This window comes from Cricetulus griseus, chromosome 7, assembly GCF_003668045.3.
Source record: "Cricetulus griseus strain 17A/GY chromosome 7, alternate assembly CriGri-PICRH-1.0, whole genome shotgun sequence".
NCBI lineage: Eukaryota > Metazoa > Chordata > Mammalia > Rodentia > Cricetidae > Cricetulus > Cricetulus griseus.
In genome coordinates this window covers 27,559,113-27,582,769 of record NC_048600.1, presented here as the reverse complement: position 1 = coordinate 27,582,769, position 23,657 = coordinate 27,559,113, and the positions used below count along the sequence as shown (strand labels likewise).

The 23,657-nt window shown below is 48.0% G+C and overlaps 1 protein-coding gene across 3 annotated transcripts in view; it reads left to right on the top strand.

Moving 5' to 3' along the window:
* Positions 1-220: 220 nt before the first annotated feature.
* Asap2 (ArfGAP with SH3 domain, ankyrin repeat and PH domain 2) overlaps positions 221-23,657 on the top strand; it is a 150,169-nt gene continuing 126,732 nt past the window's right edge. Inside the window, exon 1 of one of the 3 annotated variants that reach the window (XR_004770675.1) lies at positions 221-656. Coding sequence is in view for 2 of the 3 variants with exons in the window: in XM_027424693.2 (XP_027280494.1) it covers positions 531-656 (126 nt within the window). In the remaining variant the exon portion in view is untranslated. The remainder of the gene's footprint in view (positions 657-23,657) is intronic. The other 2 variants (XM_027424693.2, XM_027424694.2) reach the window with 2 other exon arrangements.

Here is a 23,657-nt window from a genome sequence, read left to right as displayed (position 1 = left end):
AGGGGCTCGCCTTCGAACCCCTGCACGCTCGGAAGGCAGACACAATGCGGAGGCCCGCAGCGGCTGGCGGGCCCCGAGCGCGCACCTCCCTCCTTCCTGCGGCCTCCGCTTCCCGGCGGCGCGGTGGCGGCGAGCGCGCCGATTGGTGGCCGGGCCAGCGCCCCGCCCCTCACCGCGCCCCGCCGGCCACCGCCCCCTGTCCGGGACCCGCCCCTCTCCGCGGAGGCGTCGGGGCCCGCGGCTGGGTGGCGGGCAGTTCCCGCCAGCTGTGCGCGCCCGCGTCTGGGTTCGCTCGGAGAGGACGCGACGGCGGCGGCAGCGGCGGCTCCCGGAGCACAGCGGGCAGAGCTGCGGGCTGCGCGCGCGCCCCTGCTCCCGCCGCGCGTCCCGCCGTGGCTCCCCGCGCCCTGCGGCGGCTCCCGCGCCCCGCGCTCCCCTTTGTCCGCGGCCCGGGCGGCGGCGGCCGCGGGGTCGGAGCCCGCGCTCTGGGCTACTGAGGCGGCCGCGGTCCGCGCCCGCGCGCCGCGGCGATGCCGGACCAGATCTCCGTGTCGGAATTCGTGGCCGAGACTCATGAGGACTACAAGGCGCCCACGGCCTCCAGCTTCACCACGCGCACGGCCCAGTGCCGGAACACCGTGGCGGCCATCGAGGAGGTGAGCGGCAGCCTCGGCGGTGAGGGGCGGGCGGCTCCGGCCGCGGAGATAGCGCTGCGCCCTGGGGACCCGCAGGCGTCCTCGCCTGCTGCCTGCTACCCGGTGCCCGCCGCCCGCGCCCACACCCGGGAAAAGTTTCTGGTCCCCCAGAGCCGGACGCGGCCGGGCCAGCAGTGCCCGACACAGAAGCCCTTTGTTCCCAGAGAGGTGGCTCTGGGGAGAGGCTGTTTGGCCACTTGGGCCTTTTGGGGAAACCCTCCTATTTGCTCTCATTTCCCTCGCAGGGTTTCAGGTCCTTTGCTCCATACCTCGGCGAGGTCAACTTTGGCCGCAGAGTCTGTGGCGGCTGCGAGCCGGGGACCCCTGCGCGCGCTGCAGTCCCGGGTGGTGGGTCGCCCGGCGCGGACCTCTCCAACTTGTCTCAGAAGTGGCCCGGCGGGGGCAGCTGTGCTCCCCGAGCCAGCAGCGCAGCAGGTCCAGGTGACCCCGAAGCTGCTCAGTCAGGGGTGCCATCCCAGCCCGGGAGGCCTGGCAGCTCCCACTGCGTGCCGCAGAGCAGCGCTGCCGGGGAGGTGGAGAGCCGGCGCTTTGAGGTCCGAAAGGCCTTTGGTGGCCGCTCCTGGGCTACCTGTGTGGTGCCTATTGGCACCATGTCATCTCCCTTGCCCCTAGCCTGGAAAAGGCCTGATTTTAGCAAGGGCTTTCAAGGTGCAGAGTCATTGTATTGAACTGCTAAGCAGCGAGCTCCCCAGATCCCGGGGAAGAGGGATTGCAGGAGCCAAGCAGCTTGGGTTGAAAATGAGAGCAGGCTTGGAAGGGGCTGTGTGAGTGCCTGGGCCACGGCTGGCCGTGTGGCTTGGGACAGCCACACTTCCATCATTTTCTTCACCTTCCAATCCGAATTCAGAGTCTCACCTCTTAGGCTTCCTAGGTTTTGTGCACTCAGCAGGGCTCACAATAGGTAACTGGCTTACAAGACACCTGTGCAGCAGTAGTGAACCCATGACTACATTTATTTTGGCCAGAATTTTAAGATTGGAGTAGATATTTTAATATACCCATGCCAGCGGTTTCGGGGGAGAGGGAGGGCAGGCGGTTGGTCTTCAGAGAGCTTTAAATTAAGCAATGCCATTAAATCCTTTCCCCTTGCTTGAATGCAGCATCTGCTATTAAAAATCGCTTGGAAAAAATAATCTGGACTGTTTAGGGTAAGATATTTTTCTTTGTAGATATACACAGTCAAGACTGGACTCAATGGAAAATACTAGATTCAGCTTTCTGCTGTCGCCCCCTCCCTTTTCCAAAAGATAAGCATGTAAATCTTTTGTAGTGAGTTCAGTGATGTGCAGATTGCTTTATTCTATTCTTGTCAGCACAGCTTAAACGTTTTAGATGAGGCAGGTGGGGTGAGGCTTGGGGAGTCGTGACTCCCCCCATAAATGCCAGTTGAAAAACACTAGGAAAATAGCCACAATGTTTTCGAAGTATGTCATTATGCTTGTGGAAATGATTGCATTAAAAAAGGTAGGAATCCTTCTTTGGGAAGGGACTTTGTATATAATGTCCTTAAAAGAAAGCTTGTATTTATAAAGTTATGCTTTCCTCACTGCAGTGTGTCACTTAAATATTATTGACACTGGCAGATGTTGGAAAGCCAGGCAGATAGGAGTTGCCATTAAAGTTGGCATACCCTCTCTCTGATTAATTTTAGTTTACAGCGGATGAATCCAAAGCTGCTTTTGCACGAAATGTAGGAGATTACCCAAGAGCTCAGTTACTGAGTAGATTGAAAGAGAGGCCGGATTTGGTCATTTTGTTGAATTGCAGGCTTGCTTCTTATGCCTCCTAAGCAAGAGAATGGCTTCAAGCTGCAAATAGGGAAAAATTAAAACCGTTGCATGCTTATCTCATTTTAAGCAAACCCAGTATTCGATATAGGATAATAGTGTGTATGAATTTGGAGTTGGAGGTAATTCGAAAGTTGAAAGGGCTCAGCCTGGATTGTTTAAAATAATTCTCTTCCCCCTCTTAGATTATTGTGTGTTTCCAATACACAAGATTGTTCTGTGTCTAATGTAGGAACAGACGATGCTCACAGTACTTCAAGCACACAGCTCTTTTATTCCTAGATGAGTGTGGGTATTGTGACATGCATAAAGTTACACATTTCACAGAAATAAGATTAAAAAAATTAAGCCCCCTCCTGGTCTTCTGTGTAAATGAGTTCTGGATTTAGTAAACTGATTTAAAACTGATTAACCTCACCAAACCTGTTGGTTTCCCATGGAGGCTGTGTCTGGTCACAGTCAGTTTCTGACTGAAATAGACTTTCTTGGTTTGGTTTGCATACTCGTAGTGAGAGTATCTGAAGTAAGCCAGCACCTGACCGTATTTCATACTGCTGTCCTACCTGTTGTGTAGAATCTCTATCCCTGGTTTGTAGATGAGGAACTTGAGGCTAGGGGAGAGTGTTTTTGAACTTGGCTCCATGCTGCTTTCACACACTACGCGGCTTTTTATGTTGTGTTTAGTAATGGTGGTTTCTCTAAATGGTCCCCTTGCCAGACCAGCCACCTTCAGGTTAAGTTCCATCACTTTCCAGTTGTGTGAATTGTGACGAACCCCTCCCCCACTTCTTTCTTCCTTTTTCAGTTCTGGATAATCATATCTGTCTATTTCTGAAGACTGTGGTGAAGGTATGTGTGGTATAGTACTCAACAGACAATTGACTTATTAAATGCTGTTTTACTAGATTTCACTGTAGTTAATATACCGACCCTGGAGGGAGAAGGGGGCAAGGGGAAGGAAATGGAAGAATGGCTGAAGGATTGGTGTGTGTGTGTGTGTGTGTGTGTGTGTGTGTCTGTCTGTCTGTCTGTCTGTCTGTCTGTGATGTGTCTGTTTCTGTGTGTATCTGTCTCTGTGTGTGTCTGTCTCTGTCTCTCTCTCTCTCTGTGTGGTGTTTACAGGTGACTTGAATGGTTTGTGTGCTGATTAGGCCAGAGGTTGACATTGGATGTTTTCCACATTCTATTCTCCATCACCTTCCTCTGCTCCACCTCCTGGGGTGGGGGTGGGGGTGGGGTATAGCTACTGTCCTAAGTTTTTACCTGGGTCCTGGGGACCACACCAGGTTCCCAAGCTTGTGTGGCAAGCACTGTGCCCCCCTAAGCCCCCTAGCCCCCATACATTCCCTCTAACAAGTTTATTGCCTCGGTAGTCGGGAGAGTGTGGCTAGTTTGAAACTTTGATTTGGTGACGACTTTCTCTGGGTGAAGTAATTATTTTGCAGTGTTTTATCGAGCTTCTCAAAGTGCAGAGCCACAACTGGAGTCAGCTTGGTGCTTTTGGAAATAATGGGGAAAATAAGTAGCTGTGGCATAAATCTGAAAACTGAGCTGCCCCCTCCAGCTCTGTTTGTGTATCTCAGTTTTTTTTAAGCCTCTGGTTACTTCAAAATACTCTCGAAACAGAGAAAAATCGTGTGCGTTCTTGGGATGTCCATGTTGTTAGCGACAACACACTGCTCCATCTATTCTGCCTTGCTTATTTGGCATTGATGTAGTTTTAAAAATAAATTTGATATTGACTCTTAAGTATTAAAATTTAATCTACTTCCTTCCGGGGCCTTGATTCTCTGACTCTGTTGTCCTTGGTTACCTTGGAAACCTCTTTGCTGCTCTAACTGAAAAGGGAGAATGAACATCTGGGCTGTGCAGACTCCCAGGGGGCCTGCTGTTCATGGGGCCAGGCTCCGCCCAGCAGTTCCAGTGGGAACTGGCCTTGCTTTTGATTCTGAGTTGTGACTTGTTTGTAAACCAGCTCCTTCAGAATCTCAGGCTAACAGATTTTGGATTCATGGTCAGAAGGACACCACCTCTTTCCCAGGATATTTGTGTTCTTGGAAGGGAGCCTCTATAGGCTAACAGGCCACCATGTTATGCTGCTATAAAGTCTGCATTGATGTGTCTGGACCATTTTGAATCAGTTAGACTGGAGCTGCTCCCCCACCCCCCAGCTGAATTCAATTTCTCTTTTATGATTAGTCGTAAAAGCACTGCTAATACCTCTTCTTGTGGGTTCTAGATCTTGCTGTTCATTTGGGGTCTGTGGAATCCTGCTGTGTGTTAGGAAAAAGAATTAGAAGTCCCTTCTCTTTAAAAAAACTTGTGGTCCAGTGGGAGAAACATCCTCTAGACAGATCAGTGTACTCAGGTGACAGGCCATGTCTATGAGGACCTATCTACGGTGACTGATGTGTGAGACAGGCCATGTCAGTGAGGACATCTAAGGTGACTGATGTGTGAAGCCCAAGGTTGGGACTGCTTACATGTGGTCAGGGCTGTGGGTGGAGAGCGTGTCACACCTTGAATGGATGTGTGTCACAAGTGGCTCCAAGGTGGTTTAATCCACTCTTCCATATCTGTGTCCCTGCCTTTGGTAAATATTTATCTACTCCTGAGCTGGGGACCAACTAGGCCTTTGGTGGGATTTTCATATCCATTTAGTCTGCTTAGGCCAAGAATTTGTAGATGCCTTTCATGGTGGGGTGCATATATTCTGCACTGTTGGCCCAAAAGTGACGGCAGCTCCTTGGTCACATTAGTCCATCTCAAATGCCTAATAGCCACATAGGTTAACAGTGGACTGTGTTGAATGATGCTGAGTTAGAACTTTTCCATTCTATATACTTGCGGAGAGTTCCATTGATGAGCGCTGTTTTAGACCCTTGAAACTCCACAGAACTTCACCAGACGGCATCAGCGTGGTGTGGAACTTGCAGAGCCTCAGCTCCCATTGGAGGCCTGTGGAATCAGAATCTGCACTTTAGCAGCACTATCAGGAACTGTGTGTGCATCAGTCGGGGTTTGCAAGTACTGTTGTTAACAGTCTTCATGAGATCTGTTTCAGAGTTCCCTGGTGGGGGAGGGGTGTCTTGTGAACTGGAAGAATCTGGTCCCTCTCCTGAATTCTGATCTCACCTGAGTTGGGCCAGGCCTGGAGCTTCCATAATTTTTAAAGGTTCCTCCCTAGACAATAATCGTTGATTGACGGGTGATTATGTAATGCTGGGCCAGGGATAAGTCAAGGTTATCCATAATATGGGGTAGAAAGTGGTTTTGGAGGGGAGGACACTGAAGTCAGGACAAGCCTCTCTGCAGAGGTGACCTTTGAGCAGTCACCTGTGAATAGAGGAGGCCAGGAAAGATCAGGAGATATGAGTAGTATTAGGGGCAGATAGGCCTGTGATCAGAGGCAACGGAGGGAGAGAGGAGGGGCCAGTGCTAAGGGCTGGGATAGCACTATAGTGCACCAGGCTTTGCCTTCGGGAGGGAATTTGCATTTTTGCTATGGCGTGGAGCTCACACTATTTTAGTCTGATTTCCTCTTTAGGACTTATTTTATGTTTGTGTGTGTGTGACATGCATGTGCAGGTACCCTCAGAGACCAGAACCTGTGGAGCTGGAGTTACAGGCAGCTGTGAATTGCCTTGTTGTAGGTTCCGGGTCTCAAACTCACATCTTTTGGAAGAGTGGGAAGCACTAACCATTGAGCCACTTCTCTAGCCACTAGTTTACATTGTAAAAGCATTTCAGTGTTTGCTCCAGTGTTTGCTCCAGGCCTAGGAGAAGGAGAAAAGAGGGAAGGCCAGCGAGGGGTTAGTCGTTTAGATGTTGCAGTCTTTCAGGTGATGAGGTGGTGGCACTGCACAAGGCCAAGTGTCCTTTGAACTGGGAGACGCCGCTGGCAGATGCTTACTGTGTGTGGACGGAGTGTTTCGAGTAGCACATAGCTTGTGCCCCAACACTGGAAGAATGGGTCTTCCATCAACCCCCAGGTAAAGCTGGCACTGTCCAGCGTGGCTTAGTGGCAGTGGCCAGGCCTGCTGTGCAGTTTGGCTGGCTGTAGGACTTGTGTTGGGCCCTGTCTTAACTGCAGATGCTGAGCGTGTGTGTGTGTGTGTGTGTGTGTGTGTGTGTGTGTGTGTGGTGTGGCTGTGAGGGCCTTGCTGCTGCTGCTGTGTTTCTGGGCAGATTTTAGCAGATGATACTTTTTCCTTGGCACACTCTCCCTTTTCTGGGTCCCCAAACTCTCCTCTCTCTACCGAAATGAGATGAGCTCATCCAGACAGCATTCCCTAATGTGACCCCCGTGACTGCAACTTCAAAGTAGATGGCTTGACAGGGCACCTCCACCTAGTTAGCATGTCTGTGATGCAGTGGGATAAAGGACTACCAGTTGAAACTGGAATGCCAAAGCTGTGTTTTTATGATGGTGATTCGTCTTCCAAAGGAATCCGGTTGAGTTTATTTTGTTCATAAATGTATTTAGGTACCTGGCGTATAGTAGTGTCACTGCCAAATGCCAGGACTGTGAAAGGAGACAAGTCTGTAGAGGATTGACCTTCAGGTTGTGTGTGAAACTTCATTTTAACCTCTAAATTTTTCCCTTTTGTGCCATGGATCCCTTTGGCAGTGTACCTGTTTCTCTTGTTCTTTCCATAGTCTTCCCGTGTAGCCCAGGCTGGTCCTCATGTTCCCTCTCAGCCTCTGAGTGCTGGCAGTATTACAGTTACCCCACAGAAAGTGATTAACACACAGAATAGGAACTTGCAATTTCAAATGAAACCAGCTATACTGAATTTAGTTTGTAAAACATTTGAAAAAGATATGGCATCTTTCTTGTGTTTTTTTTTTTGTTGTTGTTAATAAGGTGAAGATTTATTGTTGGGTCTGATAAGTACCTCCATGGTGGAGTACTATAAGTGTAAATAATGCCATGTGACATTGCTAATAATTATGTGGTGTTGTGACACCTTTCCTGGAGCCCCAGGTAACATTTATAACTGGGATGTGTTGCTTTCATTCACTCTGTGTTGAAGAAAGGCTGACTTTCAGTTAGATGCGAATGACTCGGGCATATGTACATTTTTTTCCCCCTCTTATCCAAGTTTATGTACTCCTTGAATTCAGACTTAGGATTCCAGGCTTGATGGTGTGATGTCTTTGGATGGCTGACATCTTCGCAGACCGTGTAACTATTGAACTGGTTCTGGGAATCTAGCTAAGAATAGTTGGACTCTAAGTCAGTGTTATAGAGCCCCAGGGCAGTCGGGGGAATGGTGGGGAGGAAGGGGACTACCTAACTTTGATGTCACCAGGATGCTTCATGCTGCTCCATGGGTGAGGCCTTGGGCAGTTTCTCTGGCCCTGTAGTGTGCTTCTGTGTTAAACAGGCCTACAATTGTACCTCATGAGTCTAGTCACCGAAGCAGGGTATCTCAATTGAATGTAGAGCTCACAATTATAGGATGCTTGCTCGTAGGATCTCCTGTTTTTACCTTCTAAGCCCTGGCTCCAGGTTGGCCACCATGTCCACCCAACAGTTATGTGGGTTCTGGGATCTGAACCCTGGTCCTCACCTTTGCACAAGTGCTTTATCCACTGGGCCATCTTCCCGGTCCTCAGATCAAGCATTGAGACCTCACAGGTTGCAGTTTCTGCATCTACCTGTTCCATAGAGCTGGTGCCTCAGGAAACTGTTTGCATTAACGCCTTTGGGTCAGCATGGTCTCTCTTGTTGCTGGTTTTAGTGAGTCGGCTCTGTGGCTCTCCTTGAGTGGTAACTTCTGGTAGATCCCTGAGGTAGATCCTCCCTTCCTCACTGGAGAAGCCCTTCCCCTTTCCTCTCCTGCCTAGACCAGCCCTGCAGAGACGTGGCCAGCCATTGCTCACACTCTGGCGGGAGGCTGCCCTCCCTGCCTAGGGTGTTATTAATGATGTCATCTTTCTACTGGATGCTGGCGATGGCTTTGTCAATAACATCAGGTGGTTGATGAAGACAGTGCCTTCAAATGATGGGTTCCTTTGTCTTAGAACTTTTATGATGCCAGCAGGCTCTTAAGGCCTCTCTCCCTAGTTTCTCGAAAGAGATCTCATAAGTTTTTTTTTTTTTTTTTTTTTTTTTTTTTTTTTGGTAAACAACAGTGACAATAACCAATATTTCTATGGGCTTTAGTTCTATGTTAAATGTGTTTATGCTGATTGTTTCCCCAATGGGCAGCCCATAAAACATACATATAAGTAACATTACACAGGCTGAGCAGGGTGTGTTTATGTATTTAGGAATATCCATAATACACACACATATATAAACAATTAATGAAAAAAGAGGCCATGAATTTGAAATAGAGCAAGAAGGGGTTATAGGGGTATGTGGGAGGGTTTGGAGGGATGAGATGATGTAATTATAATCTCAAAAAATAAAAAAGATAATTGGAAAGGAAGAAAAAATGAAAAGTGCTTATTTAAGATTTTTCTTAAAAAAAAAAGATTATTCCTTCTTGAGATAGATTGTATTCCTGCTTCATAGTTAAACAATTGAGGCTCAGTGGAGTCATGTGACCCCGGGTTCCAGCAGTTGACAGTACAAGAATTCTCACTGTGTGAGGATGAGAGCCAGGGACTTGTTGGTGAGAGGTGGCTTTCCTCAGTGCAAGTTGGTGTCCCTTGATCTTCTGCAGGCCAGTCTCCATTGTTGTCACTTTAGAGAAAGTGTGATTGACACCTCCAGGACCAGGAGCACTAACTCCCAGGGAGGCACTTAGCATTAGAGACTTTTTTTTTTTCCTCTCTCTCTCTGGTTTATTTTTGAGGCAGGGTCCCTTGTGTCTCAGGCTGGCCTTAAACTCTATGTAGCCAAAAATGACCTTGGATTTCTGATCCTCCTGCCTCTGCATTGTTGAGGGCTGCAATTATAGGCGTGTGCCATCATGCCTGGTTTATATGATACTGGGGATCAAATCCTGGATCTCTTGCATGTCAGGCAAGCCCTCTGCCACCTGAGCTAGCCTTTAGAAGTATTTCCTAAGTGGCCTTCACTGCCACAAAGGGAGCTGGTGAAGGATACACCTGGTCCCTTAGGGCCGTGGGTTCCAGAAAATAATCTGGATTGTGGATGTCAAAGACCTTATAGTGAACAGACTCCGTGTGTCTTTTAGGCCAGCAGATCTGTATTTGGTGAGGTAGCCCTGAAGGATGTCTCAGGGATGTACAGGTCCAGGCAGATCCTGGCAGAGAGGGGTTGACACCTTGCTGCCTGTTAGGGGACTTGGGAGAGACGTGTGTCACCCTCCCTTGAAACTCCTCATCTGTTACTAACAAGCTTTTGGGTCTGGACTGGTGTCCACAGGCCACGCCTGTGACAGTGGAGGGCTGGACGAGCGTTCTCTTCACTTTCTTTGATTGCCTTCTCTCTCACCTTTATCTTTCACGTGGCTGTTTATATTTGTTCTTTTTGAGAGGTTGGAAGTCAAAATGAGCCTGATATCCTCCACTCTCCCCTCTAAAGATCCCGTCACCAAAGACTCAGACACCTCTGCAGTCAGCATGGCAGCGGTCACCTGACTGCTGCCTGAAATTTGGGACAAACAGGGCTCTGTTGCCTATGGCTTTTTGTAGTCTTGGACCACATACCTTGGTATCTTGATTCCGCCTTGTTTCTTTGTCTCTCTGGCCAAAGGCAGGTTGTATTAATGATCACAGGGTTTTGTGGTCACTAAATAATGTGGGCTAGTGAATGTTGCATGAATACTGGCTTTCTTTCAAAGACACTTACTTGCTTAGTGTGTATATGTGTGAATCTGAGAAAGTAAGTGTGCACCACACGCTTCCAGGAGCCTAAGGAGTCCAGAACAGGCATCAGACCCCTGGGCCTGGGGATTATAGGTGGTTATGAGCCTCCATGTGGGTCCCTGGAACTACACCAGGGCCCTCTGCAGGATCTGTAGCTGTTTTTAACCTCTGAGCCATCTGTCCAGCCTCGTGGCTTTCTTATATGGAGGTTTTAGATGGTTCAGGAGTGGCGTACTCATTCTTGGAAGATGTGCTGTCTCCAATAGCATTGGTTTTCACATTTGCTGGTTGTGTTTGTGGTTTGTGGTGGGACGAGATGAGTAGCCAGGGAGTTAGGAGGGCTGGGTTCCAGTTCTGACTGGGCCTCTGTTGTACTGTGTGACTTTGAACTCCCTGTTACCCTTTTCCCTCACCCTGGGCATCCACTGATCTGCTTTTGGCCTCTGGCTTTTACTCACTGTGGACATCTCATGTATGTAATCAAACATTACGTGGCCTTTCGTGTTGCCTTCTTTTGCATAACTAATGTTTTCAAGGTTTGTCCATGTTGCGTTATGAATCTACACCTTGCCCCTTTGAATGGCTGGATCATATTTCATTGTGTGCTGTAACACATTTTGTTTGTCCACCAGTTGGTGGGCATTTGCATTATGATGAATGATGCGCTGGATACTTTTTGTATTCTTACTTCTCTTGGAAATGAACTGCTAAGACACAGGGTGGCTCTGCGTGGAAGTTTTTGAGTAATGAGGAACTGCTAGACTTTAAAATGGCTACATCTCTCTGTATTCCCTCCAGCCATGTGTGAGTGTTCCAGTTTCCCCCACATCCTTGTCAACGCTAATGATTGTCATTTTTGGTTATGTCCTTTCTTACGGGTGTGAAGTTGTGTCTTACTGTGAGTCTGTTTGATTTGCATTTCCTTGCTGGATGGATGACTTATGATTTCAAGTTATGTTTCATGTGCCTGTGATTGTTCATGTATGTTGTTTTGGGGGGATTAACTTTTCAAATCCTTTGCCCATTTTGTATTATTTATTTATTTATTTATTTAAAGACAGGGTTTCTGTGTAATACTCCTAACTGTCCTGGGGTTGGCCTTGAACTCACAGAGATCTGCCTGCCTTTGCTTCCAGAGTGCTGGGATCAAAGGTATACGCTGCCACTGCCCGCCTCGTATTGTTTGTTTTGTTGTTTAGAGACAGGTTTTCTCTAGCTTTGGAGGCTGTCCTGGAACTTGTGTTGGTTTTTTAAAGTTGTCTTTTATTATTGAGTTGTACTCACACACCTCATAGATTCTGGACACTGGACAGCAATCAGACGTGCCCTGCAAATACTCCCGCTCCTGTTTTGGGTTGCCTTTGAATCAAAACATTATAAAAAATTTTATTTAAAAATTTTAATTATGTGTGTGTATGCGTGTGTTCATGTGCATGTATGAGAGTGTGATGCCCAGAGTTCAGCAAGCACTCAGATCCCTGGAGCTGGAGTCCACAGGCGTTTGTGCGCTGCCTGATGTGGGTCTCTGGGAGCCAAACTGGGGTCCTCTGCAAGAGCTGCACACACACTGTGTGCTGCTTGGTTTCTCGTCAGCCTCACACATCATAAGGCTATCTGGGGAGAGGGAACCCCAACTGAGAGAATGCCTTCATCAGAGTGGCCCGTTGGAAAGTCAGTGGGGCATCTTATCATCTTCATTAGTGATCGATGGGGAGGACCCAGCCCACTGCAGCAGGGCCGCCACTGGGATGGTGTCCTGGCTTCTAGAAGAAAGCAGGCTGAGCAAGCCGTGGAGAGCAAGCCAGTGAGCTGTGTTTCCCACATAGTCTCCGCTTCAGTTGCGGTCCTCAGTTTCCTGCTATGGCTTCCCTTGGAGATGGACTGTAAGCTGAGAGATGAAATAAACCCTTTCTTCCTGAGGTCACTTTTTGATCACGGTGTTTATTGCAGCAATAGAAAGAGCTAACTAGGACATACCCTTAACTGCTGAGCCATCTCTCCAGCTAAAATGTCTAAAAGTCAGATGAACGTGTATGGACTCTTCTTGCTTCTGTTCCATTGGCTTTTCTCTATACCACCCAGGCTCCATTGCTGTAGGTTTCAGGTAAGTTTTGAAAGGAGGGAGTATGAGTTCTCACTGTTCTTTTCTAAGATTGCTTCAGCTGTTCTAGGTCTCTGACGATCCTATAGAATTGTGTTCAACATCTGCAAATAAGCCTGCTAAGAGTCTGGGGGAGTTATACCAAATCCATAGATCAGCTTGAGGAGTATGGACATTAGCAAAAAATCCTTGCATCCCTTCACCTATGCATTTGGGATGTTATTCCATTGAAGTCTTTGCTTTGACTTAACCATGTTTTATGGTTTTTACTGTACACATCTCGCATTACTTTGGTTAAATTTGTTCTTAAATATTTTATTCTTCTGGATGCTGTTGCAAATGGCATTGTCTTCTTAATTTTACCTCTAGATTGTCATTAGTGTATAGAAGTACAATTGATGTTTGTATGCTAATATAACCTGCACTTTGATGAATTTGTTTACTGGCTCATATTGTGTTGTGTGTATAGTCTTAGGATTTTCTGTGACAAGACATCATAGAGATAACTATAAGGTGAGTTGGCGTCTTTATTTTTTCTTTCTTGCCTAATTGCTGGATTAGGTCTTAATCATTTAAAAAGAATATCCATTGGTTTACAGAATAGTAGCTCAATAATTTACTGAATGATTGACATAGATATATAATAAATATAATAAATAAAACTCCTTATTATTAATTGCATGTATGCACACACATCATGGTGCACATTCCATGAATATGCATAGAGGTTATAGGATAACTTTAAGAAGTCTGTTCCTGTGCTGGAGGTGGTGACACACACCTTTAATCCCAGCGCTGGGGAGGCAGAGGCAGGTGGATCTGTGAGTTTGAGGCCAGCCTGGTCTACAGAGTGAGTGCCAGGACAGACAGGGCTCCCTCGAGAAAACCTTTTCCAAAACTAGTCTGTTCCCATCTTTAATAATGTGGGCCCTGGGGACTGAATGGAGCTGCTTGGTCTTGACTGCAGGTCCCTTTACTGACTGAGTAATCTCTCTGGGCCTGACTTGGATATTAAAATAACCATTTTTATGTGTGGTTGAAATCGTCTCTATTTGTTTGGATTCATCTTCCTTCTTATTTGGGTTTTCTGTGGACTGGAAACTGGGAGGACTCACTGGCCTGGACTTTGGTTGCAAAGGAAGATGGGGCGTGTCTGCTCTGAATCATAGGGCTGAGATACTCACCACATCGGGTTGGGAGTCACTTGGTTTCTGGTTCAGTGGGAGCCAAGGTTGTGTGCTCTCTGCAACATCAACCCCATATCCTGCCCATGGTGTTCGTGAGTCTGCCCTGCAGGGGCTTTTTCCAGGAGCATCTCCTTGACTTGTTTTCTCAGGACAGCTGCTCTACCTCACTGAAGGGCATGGTTGCTGGTCTTTGTGTCACTGTACACTCGCCCGTGTGTTCCTTTTTGGAATTAATGCTGCTGTTTACTTCCGCAGTCATGTGAATGCTGCTGCTGATTACTGCAGCCGTTGGGTTGTAAGAACCTGTAGCTGTTGTTTGCCTCAGCCAAAGCTTGTCAGGGCACCAACTTGCCATTTGGAAGGTCTAAAAGGTTCTGCTGGATTTGTTTGCTGGGAGAGCCCTGGAAGCCAGCTCCCCTCTTCCCCCTCTTTTCTGTCTGTGTGCACTGATTCCCCTTTTCCCTTGGGGACCACGATGCTTATGCTGCAGTGTCTGAAGCCAGAGTTTGTCTATCCTTCTCTTTCTCCTGGTGTATTTCTGGACCCCCTGGGCCCATGTTTTCTCCTTCAGAGAAGCTGGTCCTACCATATGTGACTCTGGGATGAAACTATAGTTTGGGATTTCAGGCAGCAGACCCCTGCATCTCTCCATTCACTAAGCAGTGACAGTGAACACTGGCTTCCGTTCCCACCGCTCCGCCTCCTCACAGCTTTCCAGAGCTGAGGCGTATCACTCTATCTTTTCAAGTGATTTATCATCTCCGGTAGCCACGTTGGAGCTTAATTTTCAGAGTGCACAGTTTCTTTATTGTCAAAGCAAAGTAGGAGAGGCTTGATTGATCCTAGGACAGGATGGCTTTAGTTGTTGCTAATCTGAAATCCCTTAAGGGCCCTGTTTCATTTGCTCTTTTAATTTATGAGCCTCCTTGGATCCTAATGCATCTATATACTATCCAGTAAGGCCCCGGCCTGTCTCATTCTGGGCTTTATTTCTGCCTCAGATACAGCATGGACTGCTATACATGGTATGTAGCCGACATACTGCTAGATTTTGAACTGAATTATGAAGTAGCTGTGGCAGCAGATGAATGAATGTTTCACATTTGCTGACTGTTTTTCCAAAGGAAAATGTACTATGAGCTGTCAGCCACAGGGTGAGCATGCATGAAAGCTCGGGGGCGAGCAAAAAAGACACAGTGATGGGGGTGCAGCAGAGCCCCTGTGTTCCGTAGCAGAGCTCCGTGAGAAGGAGAAGTGAGTATTAGACCAGAACAGAAGGACAAGACTGGGAGGGTCCCACTAAACCATAGCTGCATCTCCTGATGTGTGGATTGTCATTAAGATGAGCTGAAGTCAGAGGCTGGGGTATGATACTGTGGTACAGCTTGCCTTATGCGCATGAAGTTCTGGTGTTGGTCCCAAGACCCCAAGGCTCCCCAAACTAAAACAACAACCAAAACTGAGTCCAAATCAGGGAAACTCTGCTTCAGTGGGCTGATAACCATGTCATCTCTCAAGGAAAGTAGCCATGAAAATAGATTGTAAATTTTGCTGTGTAATTTATGAGCTCATGTTCACTGAGAAAATTAATTTCTGTGAATAGCTCCTTGCCTCAGTGTTGACTCTCAGGGGGCTTGCAGGGTTTTTTTTGAGGGTGCCGTCTGATAGGTAGCAGAAAAATATATGCATGGTTTTCTGTGATACGTAGACAGGTCCCTGGTGTCCCTGTGTGATGAGAGTGTGCCAGTATGTGCTCCTAGCTCCATTCTCATGCCCCAGGGTAAAGAGTAAGTTTTCCTTTTTGAATCCACACAGCCCCACATAGTGTCTTTCGTGTGGCTCAGAGGACATGTGTGGAGTGTCCACATCCAGACAGTCCCCTTTAAATGGCTTGTTGTAGTTGTCCCAATCAAGGTTGTCAGGGCACATTTTTGAAACAATTAGAGAAACAGGAAAGTGTTTCAACAATTATTGACATCCCTGCTCTGTATTGTATTTCAATTAATACCTAATTTCTTCATTGAACAGTATTGACCCTCTTCCCTGAAGCTCTTCCTCAGTCCTACCATCTGTCACCATTTTTTTTTTTCTTTGAATTCTTTTGTGTTGGTTTTCGAGACAGTGTTTCTCTGTGTAGCGGTCTTGGCTGTCCTTCAACTCTCTCTGTAGACCTGACTGGCCTCAAACTCACAGGGATCCTCCTATCCCTGCCTCCCGAGTGCTGGGATTAAAGGCGTGCACAACCACTGCTCTGCTTCTTCTCTGATTTCTTAAGGTAGGTGTCTCTTTGATGTGGTTGGGTAGTTTTTGGTTCATCCACTCGTCTGTCTGTCTGTCTGTCTGTCTGTCTGTCGTCATCCGTACATAGTTCCATTATGGAGATTGACCTAAAATATCTACACTTGGACTCACAAAGTACTATGAGGTGTGTGTGTGGTATCCATACAGTGCCAGGTGTCCATCTGGGCTGGGGAATGGTTCCTGGTTCTCTCCCTTGTAGCAGTAGCATGGGAACCTCAGGAGAGGAGACATGGACTCTTAGCTTGAGTTGAGATCTCATGCCAGTTGGGTTTGGGTCACTCAAATTTAGCAAACTACATCCTGCAGCTTGTTTTTTTTTTTTTTTTTTTTTTTTTTTTTTGGTATGTACTTGTGGTCCCCGTGGCTCATGGACCCCTGTTTAAATATTTATCTGTGGCAGTGGCCAGTTGCTTAACCAACCATGGAAGCAGCCATTTCTAGCCTTGGAAACTTATGCTCGTAGCGTAAGCCCTTCTGCCCTCTGCCTCTTTATTTCCCATTTTACCTTTTATGGTAACCACGCCTGATGAAAGTGGGTCAGAGCTGGGTAATGGAGGAATGGGCTTGACCCTTGGAAATGGATTCAGGAGTTTGTGGGACTGAAGGAGGACTGGTCTAGCATATGGCTGAGGGTGGAGAGGAGGAAGAAAGCCAGAGTCAGGGAGTCTTGTAGGAAGCATTGGCCGTTGCAAGGTGATGAGGGGCCTCTGAGGAAAAGCATTGACAGTGTCGAGGAAGGAATATGTATCAGAGCGACTACACTGTCAGGCCTATCACATAGTTCTGGAGTTGTGGGCTTGTGTTTGCTTTGTTGAGGCCTTCCTTCCTTCCTTCCTTCCTTCCTTCCTTCCTTCCTTCCTTCCTTCCTTCCTTCCTTCCTTCCTCCCTCCCTCCCTCCCTCCCTCCCTCCCTTCCTCCTTCCTTCCTCCCTCATACAGGCCTTAGATGTCCAGAGCTCCTGCCATACAGGGCCTCCTAGGATGGAGGAAGGAGAAGCAGTGGTCTACCAGAGAGAGAGGAGGAAGCACACTTCAGGGGTGAGGTCCTTGAAGCAGGACTTGCTTCACTCCCATGTGCCCTAACGTGCGTCTTTCTTACCCTGTTGTAAGTTAGAGGGGCTGAGAAGGCTTGAGTAGGCTCAGGTACTGCCTGTGTATTTAGAGATTAAGGTTGCATACTAGGCGTGTGTGTGTGTGTGTGTGTGTGTGTGTGTGTGTGTGTGTGTGTGTATTTGTAATACTATTAAAATGCCATCTTGTCCCTGCACTTAAGGGACTGGTTTAAAAATCATTTATAAATACCTAGTTGACTTACATGAAGCCTGTTATAGAGCTGTGTACACTGCAGGGAGTAGGGTTTCCCCATGAGGACACAGCAGGGGCCTCTTTGCCATTTTTCTTGAGTTCTTCTTTCCCAAATACCATGTGCCTGTTTCTTGATCTGAGACTCTCAGGCAGGCCATGACTTTTTTTGAACCTTTCAGCCTGGGGAATCTGTGTTTTGGTGAGTTCAGCCTCCTGCCATTGTCATAGGGCTCTGTACAAAGAGGCGAGAGTGGGGTCAGTGGATGCTGGCCCCTGCCCAAAGCTCATCTCTTGCTGCCCCTTCTTCCTGTCTGGGCACAAGGCTGTTTATGAGTAGGAGGCTCAGGGAGCCAGTCATAGGATGCCCGGGAAAATCACCCATCCAGGGAAAGTGCCAGCAGGCCATACGGTTGGCTCACAGTGTGCTCAGCATCACTGGTATGTGTGGGCTCTGCCGGCTCTCACCAGGGGGAAGCAGTACTTGGATGCAGAGGTGTGGTGGCAGAGGCATCTTGAGCCAGCCTCTCCTTCCTGTGTGTGTGGATCAGGGTGCCTAAGGGTGCTAAGACATGATCACCTGAGCAAGGAGAGGTGTGGGGGTGCTGATTGGCCAGCAGTGAGTGTGCATCCCTTCTCCTGCCTCCCAGCTTCCCCAGCCTTCCTGTACCTGAGATGTTTGCACCGTTCCTGAGCAGCTTCCACACCCAGACCCTACATTTTTAGGGTGCATGACCCCTGTTGTACCCATCAGCCCCCAGTTGTTAGGGCAGACGTTTTATGAGGAATGCTACCGTGTCCTGCAGCGCTGCCCATGTGAGCACCAGCAGCCTTCCCTGGCTATCCCTGAGCGGTGTCCTCCATCAGACCGGCACCCACAGCACTCACCCTGTGGCCCTGCTTCCTGTGTTTGTTCTCAGTTCCTGAAACCAGAGGCAGATTCTTGACAGTGGGAGCTCATTTTTCTTTTCTTTTTAAAATAAGCTCTTGCTTTTGCTCAAACTCTGACACTTTCAAAACACTGTTTGGGTAGAGTAAATCTTTTGTAAGCATCGCAGCCAAGTACATGCCCTCTGATGGTGTTTAATGCCCACTCAGAGTTGTCTCAGAGTCCGAAACCAGACCGTATAGTGGGTCTTGTCCAGTAAGTAACCATGTTGTTTTCCAGAGCCAGCTGAGTGTCTGACAGTCCTCAGTAATGACTTTGTAGAACTAGCAAGTGCATGGGCATGCACGCACAGGTGCATTTACACAACTGTAATTACAAAGCTCGCTGGGAGACTGATACAGGAGGCTGATGCAGGGGAATTGCCAAGTGTTCCAGGTCAGCCTATTCTACAGAGTAAACTCTCTCTCAAAATAGACAAACAGAAACAAAACAAAACAAGCCAGAAAGCCTAACCATCAATAACAGAAATTCCCCAAAGTGTTACTACCAAGTCGGTGTGTGGGCGCCCAGATTCTCTGGGTGTGCACATGTCTCTGTCTGATTTCTGAGAAAGAATGTCATGTGTAGTGTGTGCACTGATTGTTACTGTCCTAGAAATGCCTGGAGAGAAGGCACAATGGAGAGGAATACACAGGTTACGTCAGGAGAGTTAATGCTGGTTACTATTAATACCGGGTGTGTTAGCTGTTCTGGGAAGAGGTGCAGCTTATTCATAATACCCAGATAATTGCTGCAGACTGCAGAGAGCAGCCCAGATGGTGATATGAGCCGAGGGGTAATTACAACTTGAAGGCAATGGGGTGAATCGCCTAATGTGAGGCGATAGGAATGCAGCACCCTTGTGTAAGGGACAGTGCATGTGTGTGTTTGATAAGGAGACATGCTTAGTCTTACAACCCCAAGGAAGTCCTAATCTTGAGTTGTTTGTCATGGGAACGGAGCGTCTTGAGACTCTCATCATCCCTCAGCCTTAACAATATGCTCATGTCATCTGCCGTAGCGGGTGTTCATTCTCCTTTCAGTGTGTATTTCTGTCTTTGCTTCCTGCCCACTCACTCAGCATTATTCTTGAGAAGGGAAAGGGGTTTGGGGTGCAAGCTAAGTGGTACCCAGTCTTTGAGGCTATTGCTGTGCCTCCTCCCTCATCTCTGATTGCTGTGCTTTCATACTTGGTCCCACCCTCTCTGAGGAGGGGGGTTAGGTGGTTGATGAGGGAGTGAATTTATTTGGGGTTGGTAGCAGGAGTATTTGAATTGTGCTGGATAGGCTGACAGTGTGTGACATCCTGTGTGATGGTAGATGGAGTGGTCTCTTCTCACTTGACTGTCACAGAGATGAGAAGCAGTGCTGTCCTTGGAACACTGAACTTTGCAGACTCAGGGGACGTGTGTGTGTGTGTGTGTGTGTGTGTGTGTGTGTGTGTGTGTGTGTGTGTGTGTGTGTGTGTGTTGGCGCTTGAGTATGCCCTGGGCTACTCAAATGCAAATTCTTTCTCTTGGTCCTGAATATATGCAAAGTTATACTGCTTAGTTGACAATGACATTATACAACATAACTGAAATTTCAGCTTTTTCCACCTTGGTGTCCAGGGTCCTATTTCCTGCGGAACTTTTGTGATATTCCCTCAGCCAGAGACTGCTGAGAGAGACACAGTGGCTGCCGAATAGGGCTGGCATCTGTAATAAGCTGTGCTCATCTCCTTTTGGAAGCCTCTGATGGTCTTCACAGGACACGGGAGCCCCCAGAGAATTGGAGGGGTGGGCTGCTGAGGGGGGAAGGCAGCACCATGGGAGGAAAGTGATGTGCTCCACCTTGTTGTCGGTTCACACTCAGAGCCTGGCAGATTTGGAGACAGAAGACTAGATTGTGGGCGAGGCAGCGTTCCATTCTGTTTTTGCAGCCTCTAGGATTTACTTTGCTCTTGCTCTGGAGCCTGGGTCAAGACAATACTCAGTGACCTCCATAGGGCAAGCGTTGGCCCCACCCCAACCCCTCAAACTCCCTGAGCACACTATTGTCTGAGCACTGTGTATCTAACCCTTCACTAAGCTGAGCATTAGGGGAATAAAGAGCAGATAGGAGAGTGTATGTAGAGCAGGGTGGAACATCATTGCTGGTGGAGGAGTGGCTGGGGTCCAGTAGGAACCTGAAGCTGTGTTGGGCCAGCAAGGATGATAAATGTGTTGGGTTGCCCCAGGTCACATGTACATAAAACCACTGGAGGCCACAGGCAGAGTATAATGGGATAAGTGACAACAGAAGGTTAGAAAGATGCCTAGGAAGGGACAGGATACCTTGTCCCCTAAGGGACAAGGCTATGGGTTGGAGAAGAGATGGATTTGGTGGCAGCAGGGAAGTCGGGGTCCCAGCCTTGCTCCGGAGGGTAAGGAAGGGGTCAGTTGAGAATAGTGCCATGATTCCTGCAAAATGGATTGTAGTGTTTGTTCCCTAGTCTTTCATTGACAGTCTGTTTGTCCTCTCCAGGCACGAGTTGCTAATGTGAATAGAGGCTAGCATTTCTGTGAGGTCATTTTCAGAATAAACAGACATGTAAACAGATGATGACAGACCACAGGGGCAGTTGCTATGACAACAAGACATCATCCATCATAGCAACCTGTGGGAATGAGCAGGGTCTGGCAGGAGATCCAAAGATCCAGTGGCGGGGACCTGAGCAGACCAACATAGGCCAGCACCAACCCCCCGGCATGTTTACCATATAGAGGTATGCCAGGAACCCTGGGCCAAGCTCAGGGCCCGGGATGGAGTTGGAACCTGCAGAACTCTAAGCTCTACCTGTCTCCTTAGAGGGCAAGCCCATAGCTGTGCCAAAAGTGGTGACTGGGAAACTGGCTCCTTAGGGAAAGAGGGAGAGACCGAGGGAGGGAGAGAGCTCTGTCCACACATGCATCAGGGCTCCGCTGCTGCTGGGAGCAGAGATGCCAAATATAGTGCCTGCATCATCTTCGATACCTGCAGACACTGGGAAGGAAAGGAGGCTGTTAGGAAGAAGCCTGCCTTTCTAATCACAAGGGCTCTCACAAGGGCACAGAGGACAGCGGCAGCGTCCACCACCTGCATAGCCAGGTGCAGTGTTCACCGTCTCACTGCAAGCGTGGGGCAGGGCCATGGTGGCAAAAGAGTTGTCTTTGGCTTACTCCATGGTGGACGATGGTTCAGCTCGCTTCCTGGCAGCATAGCCTCCCCCTTCTGGCTTGGAGAAGGCTGGTTTGTGGTTCTGAGTCGGTGACTTTCCTTGAGCCACTTCTTCCTTTCTCTTCCTGTGCCTGAGTGTGCAGGAGCAATTTCCTCTCCCACCAGCAGAATGGAGAGGAAGCAAAGAGAACATTGGTAATTTGTTGCTGGAATTTCTTGTCCTGCTAGGTCCCACTGCCAATTCAGCCCCAAATAAGCACACAGAGACATATATTACTTTATAAATTGTTGGCCGATGCCTAGGGCGTCTTACTGGCTAGCTCTCTCTTAATTAGTTATCCATTTCTATTAATCTATGTATTTCTTTGTAGTTTCATTTTACTGGAGAAGGGTCCAGACCTGTTACTCCTTCCTCGGCTACATGGTGTCTCTTGGTGGTCTCTCCTTGCCAGCTTTCCTGGAATTCTTCTTGTCTCTTAGTCACACCTATCTTCCTGCCTCTACTGGCTATTGGCCAAACAGTATTTTATTCATCAACAAATAAGAGAAACATATGTACAGAAAGATATCCCCCATCACCCCCCTCTTCTCAACCATGAGCCATCACTGCTTCTGACTCGATATCCTGGAAGTGACGTCTGTAGCCAGCAACTCTGGCCTCCTGTTGCATCTCCTAGGCTATAAATTATCCTACTGCTTTGATTTTCATTGACCCAGTCTCCCTTCTCTCTTCCTACAGCTGGGCTCACACCCCTGCCATGTATGTTTTCAGCCAGATTAATATTAAGTCAACAGCCTCTTTTCCACTGAAGTTCAAGACTTGAGGTTTTTAGTAAGGACCCCAGTCTGGCCCCATCTTCCCTAAATCCCATCTGCCTTCTTTTCTCCTGGTCATCCAAACTATACCCTCTGCCCTGTAATTTTTCTTTTCTATCTCCCTTTACCCTATTAAATCATAAGCTTCGTGGGGACAGGGACCTGCGATCTTCTCGGCACCCTGAATTGTGCCTGTGACATCATACATGTTTAAGAAAGATTTGTGACCGGGTGCAATGGCTCACACTCGTAATTCTGGCACGTGGGGGGGCTGACGGAGGATGCCGAATGTTTAGGGCCAGCCTGGGCTACTGAATGAGATCCTGGACCAGAAACCAACAAGAGACGGTGAAGTGTTTGTTAAATATGTAAAATTAATCATCAAATGCAGCTCAGATGGCTGGGGGATGGAATATCCTTGAAACGTGAGCCCATAGGTTTAAGATATCTTTATTCAGATAAATACCAGCCAAATGCAAGCCAGAGCATGCCCAGGGCAGCCGAGCAGCGAGACCATGGAGAAGGGGCTTCCATCTGCTCTGAGGCCCCTTAAGAGCCCATCCTGACCTCACCTTGACCACACCTGTAGCCAGCCTCTAACAGGCGTGGCTTACTGTCCCCTACATATCCTTCGGGAGTTTTGGAGTTTGCACTTTACAAGTTGAATTCGTTGAGTGTAGACCCCTCAAGAAGAAGCCTGTTTGAATGACTCAGTTTTACCCTGTGTAGGAGGAATGATCTTGGCCTTGGGGAGGAAGGAATACCAGGTTAAACACACTCCTAGCTGCAGTTTATTCCAGATCCATGGCGAGAAGAGCTCAGCAGAAAGGGACTTTGTGTGTCTCCAAATTGCTTCCCATTAGGGCGGGAAAATGCTGCCGGTCTGCGCTCTGCATTAGTGGTATCGAGGCTGCTCCGTGTTCCGGAGATTGAGAGATACGGCTTTGAAAGGGTCTGATTCATCCAGCCATTGTTCAGGACGACTGGCGGGTCAACCCTGGTGGTAGCTTCTGATAGTGATCGACAACTAATTATAATGGAGACCCGGTTTTATGTTAGGGCTTTGCAGAGTCGTGAGGAGCCCTGGGCATCATGTGTGCTCGCTCTTACTCTGCTCTCCTGTCCTCTATGTTGACTTGTGGTAATCCAGCATGGAGACCTTAGTACAGGTCACAGAGTTATGCTGGTGGGAGGCTTTTCCTAAATGCACCTTGGTTTTTATAGTGTTTGTGGCTTTTTTTTTTTTCTTTCCAGAGGTGGCTTTTTTATAAATTCTTCAGATTTCACTCTGTAGTAACACTTACGAGTATGGTGCAGAGAAAGGGTACGATGGCCTGTTCTCCACAGAGCTTGTGTTCTGCCTTAGCCTGGACAGCCATCAGAGAGCATCTGTCTGTGTATGTTTCTTGAAGCCTGCTGGACCAGAGCTTAGTCACTGGCATTACCAGCTAACACTGATGTGGCCCCTGGGCAAATAGCCTTATTTACTTGTTTAAGAAACACCTATATTGCACTTAACTGCTTACCTGGCACAGTGCTCAGCCAATGTTAAACA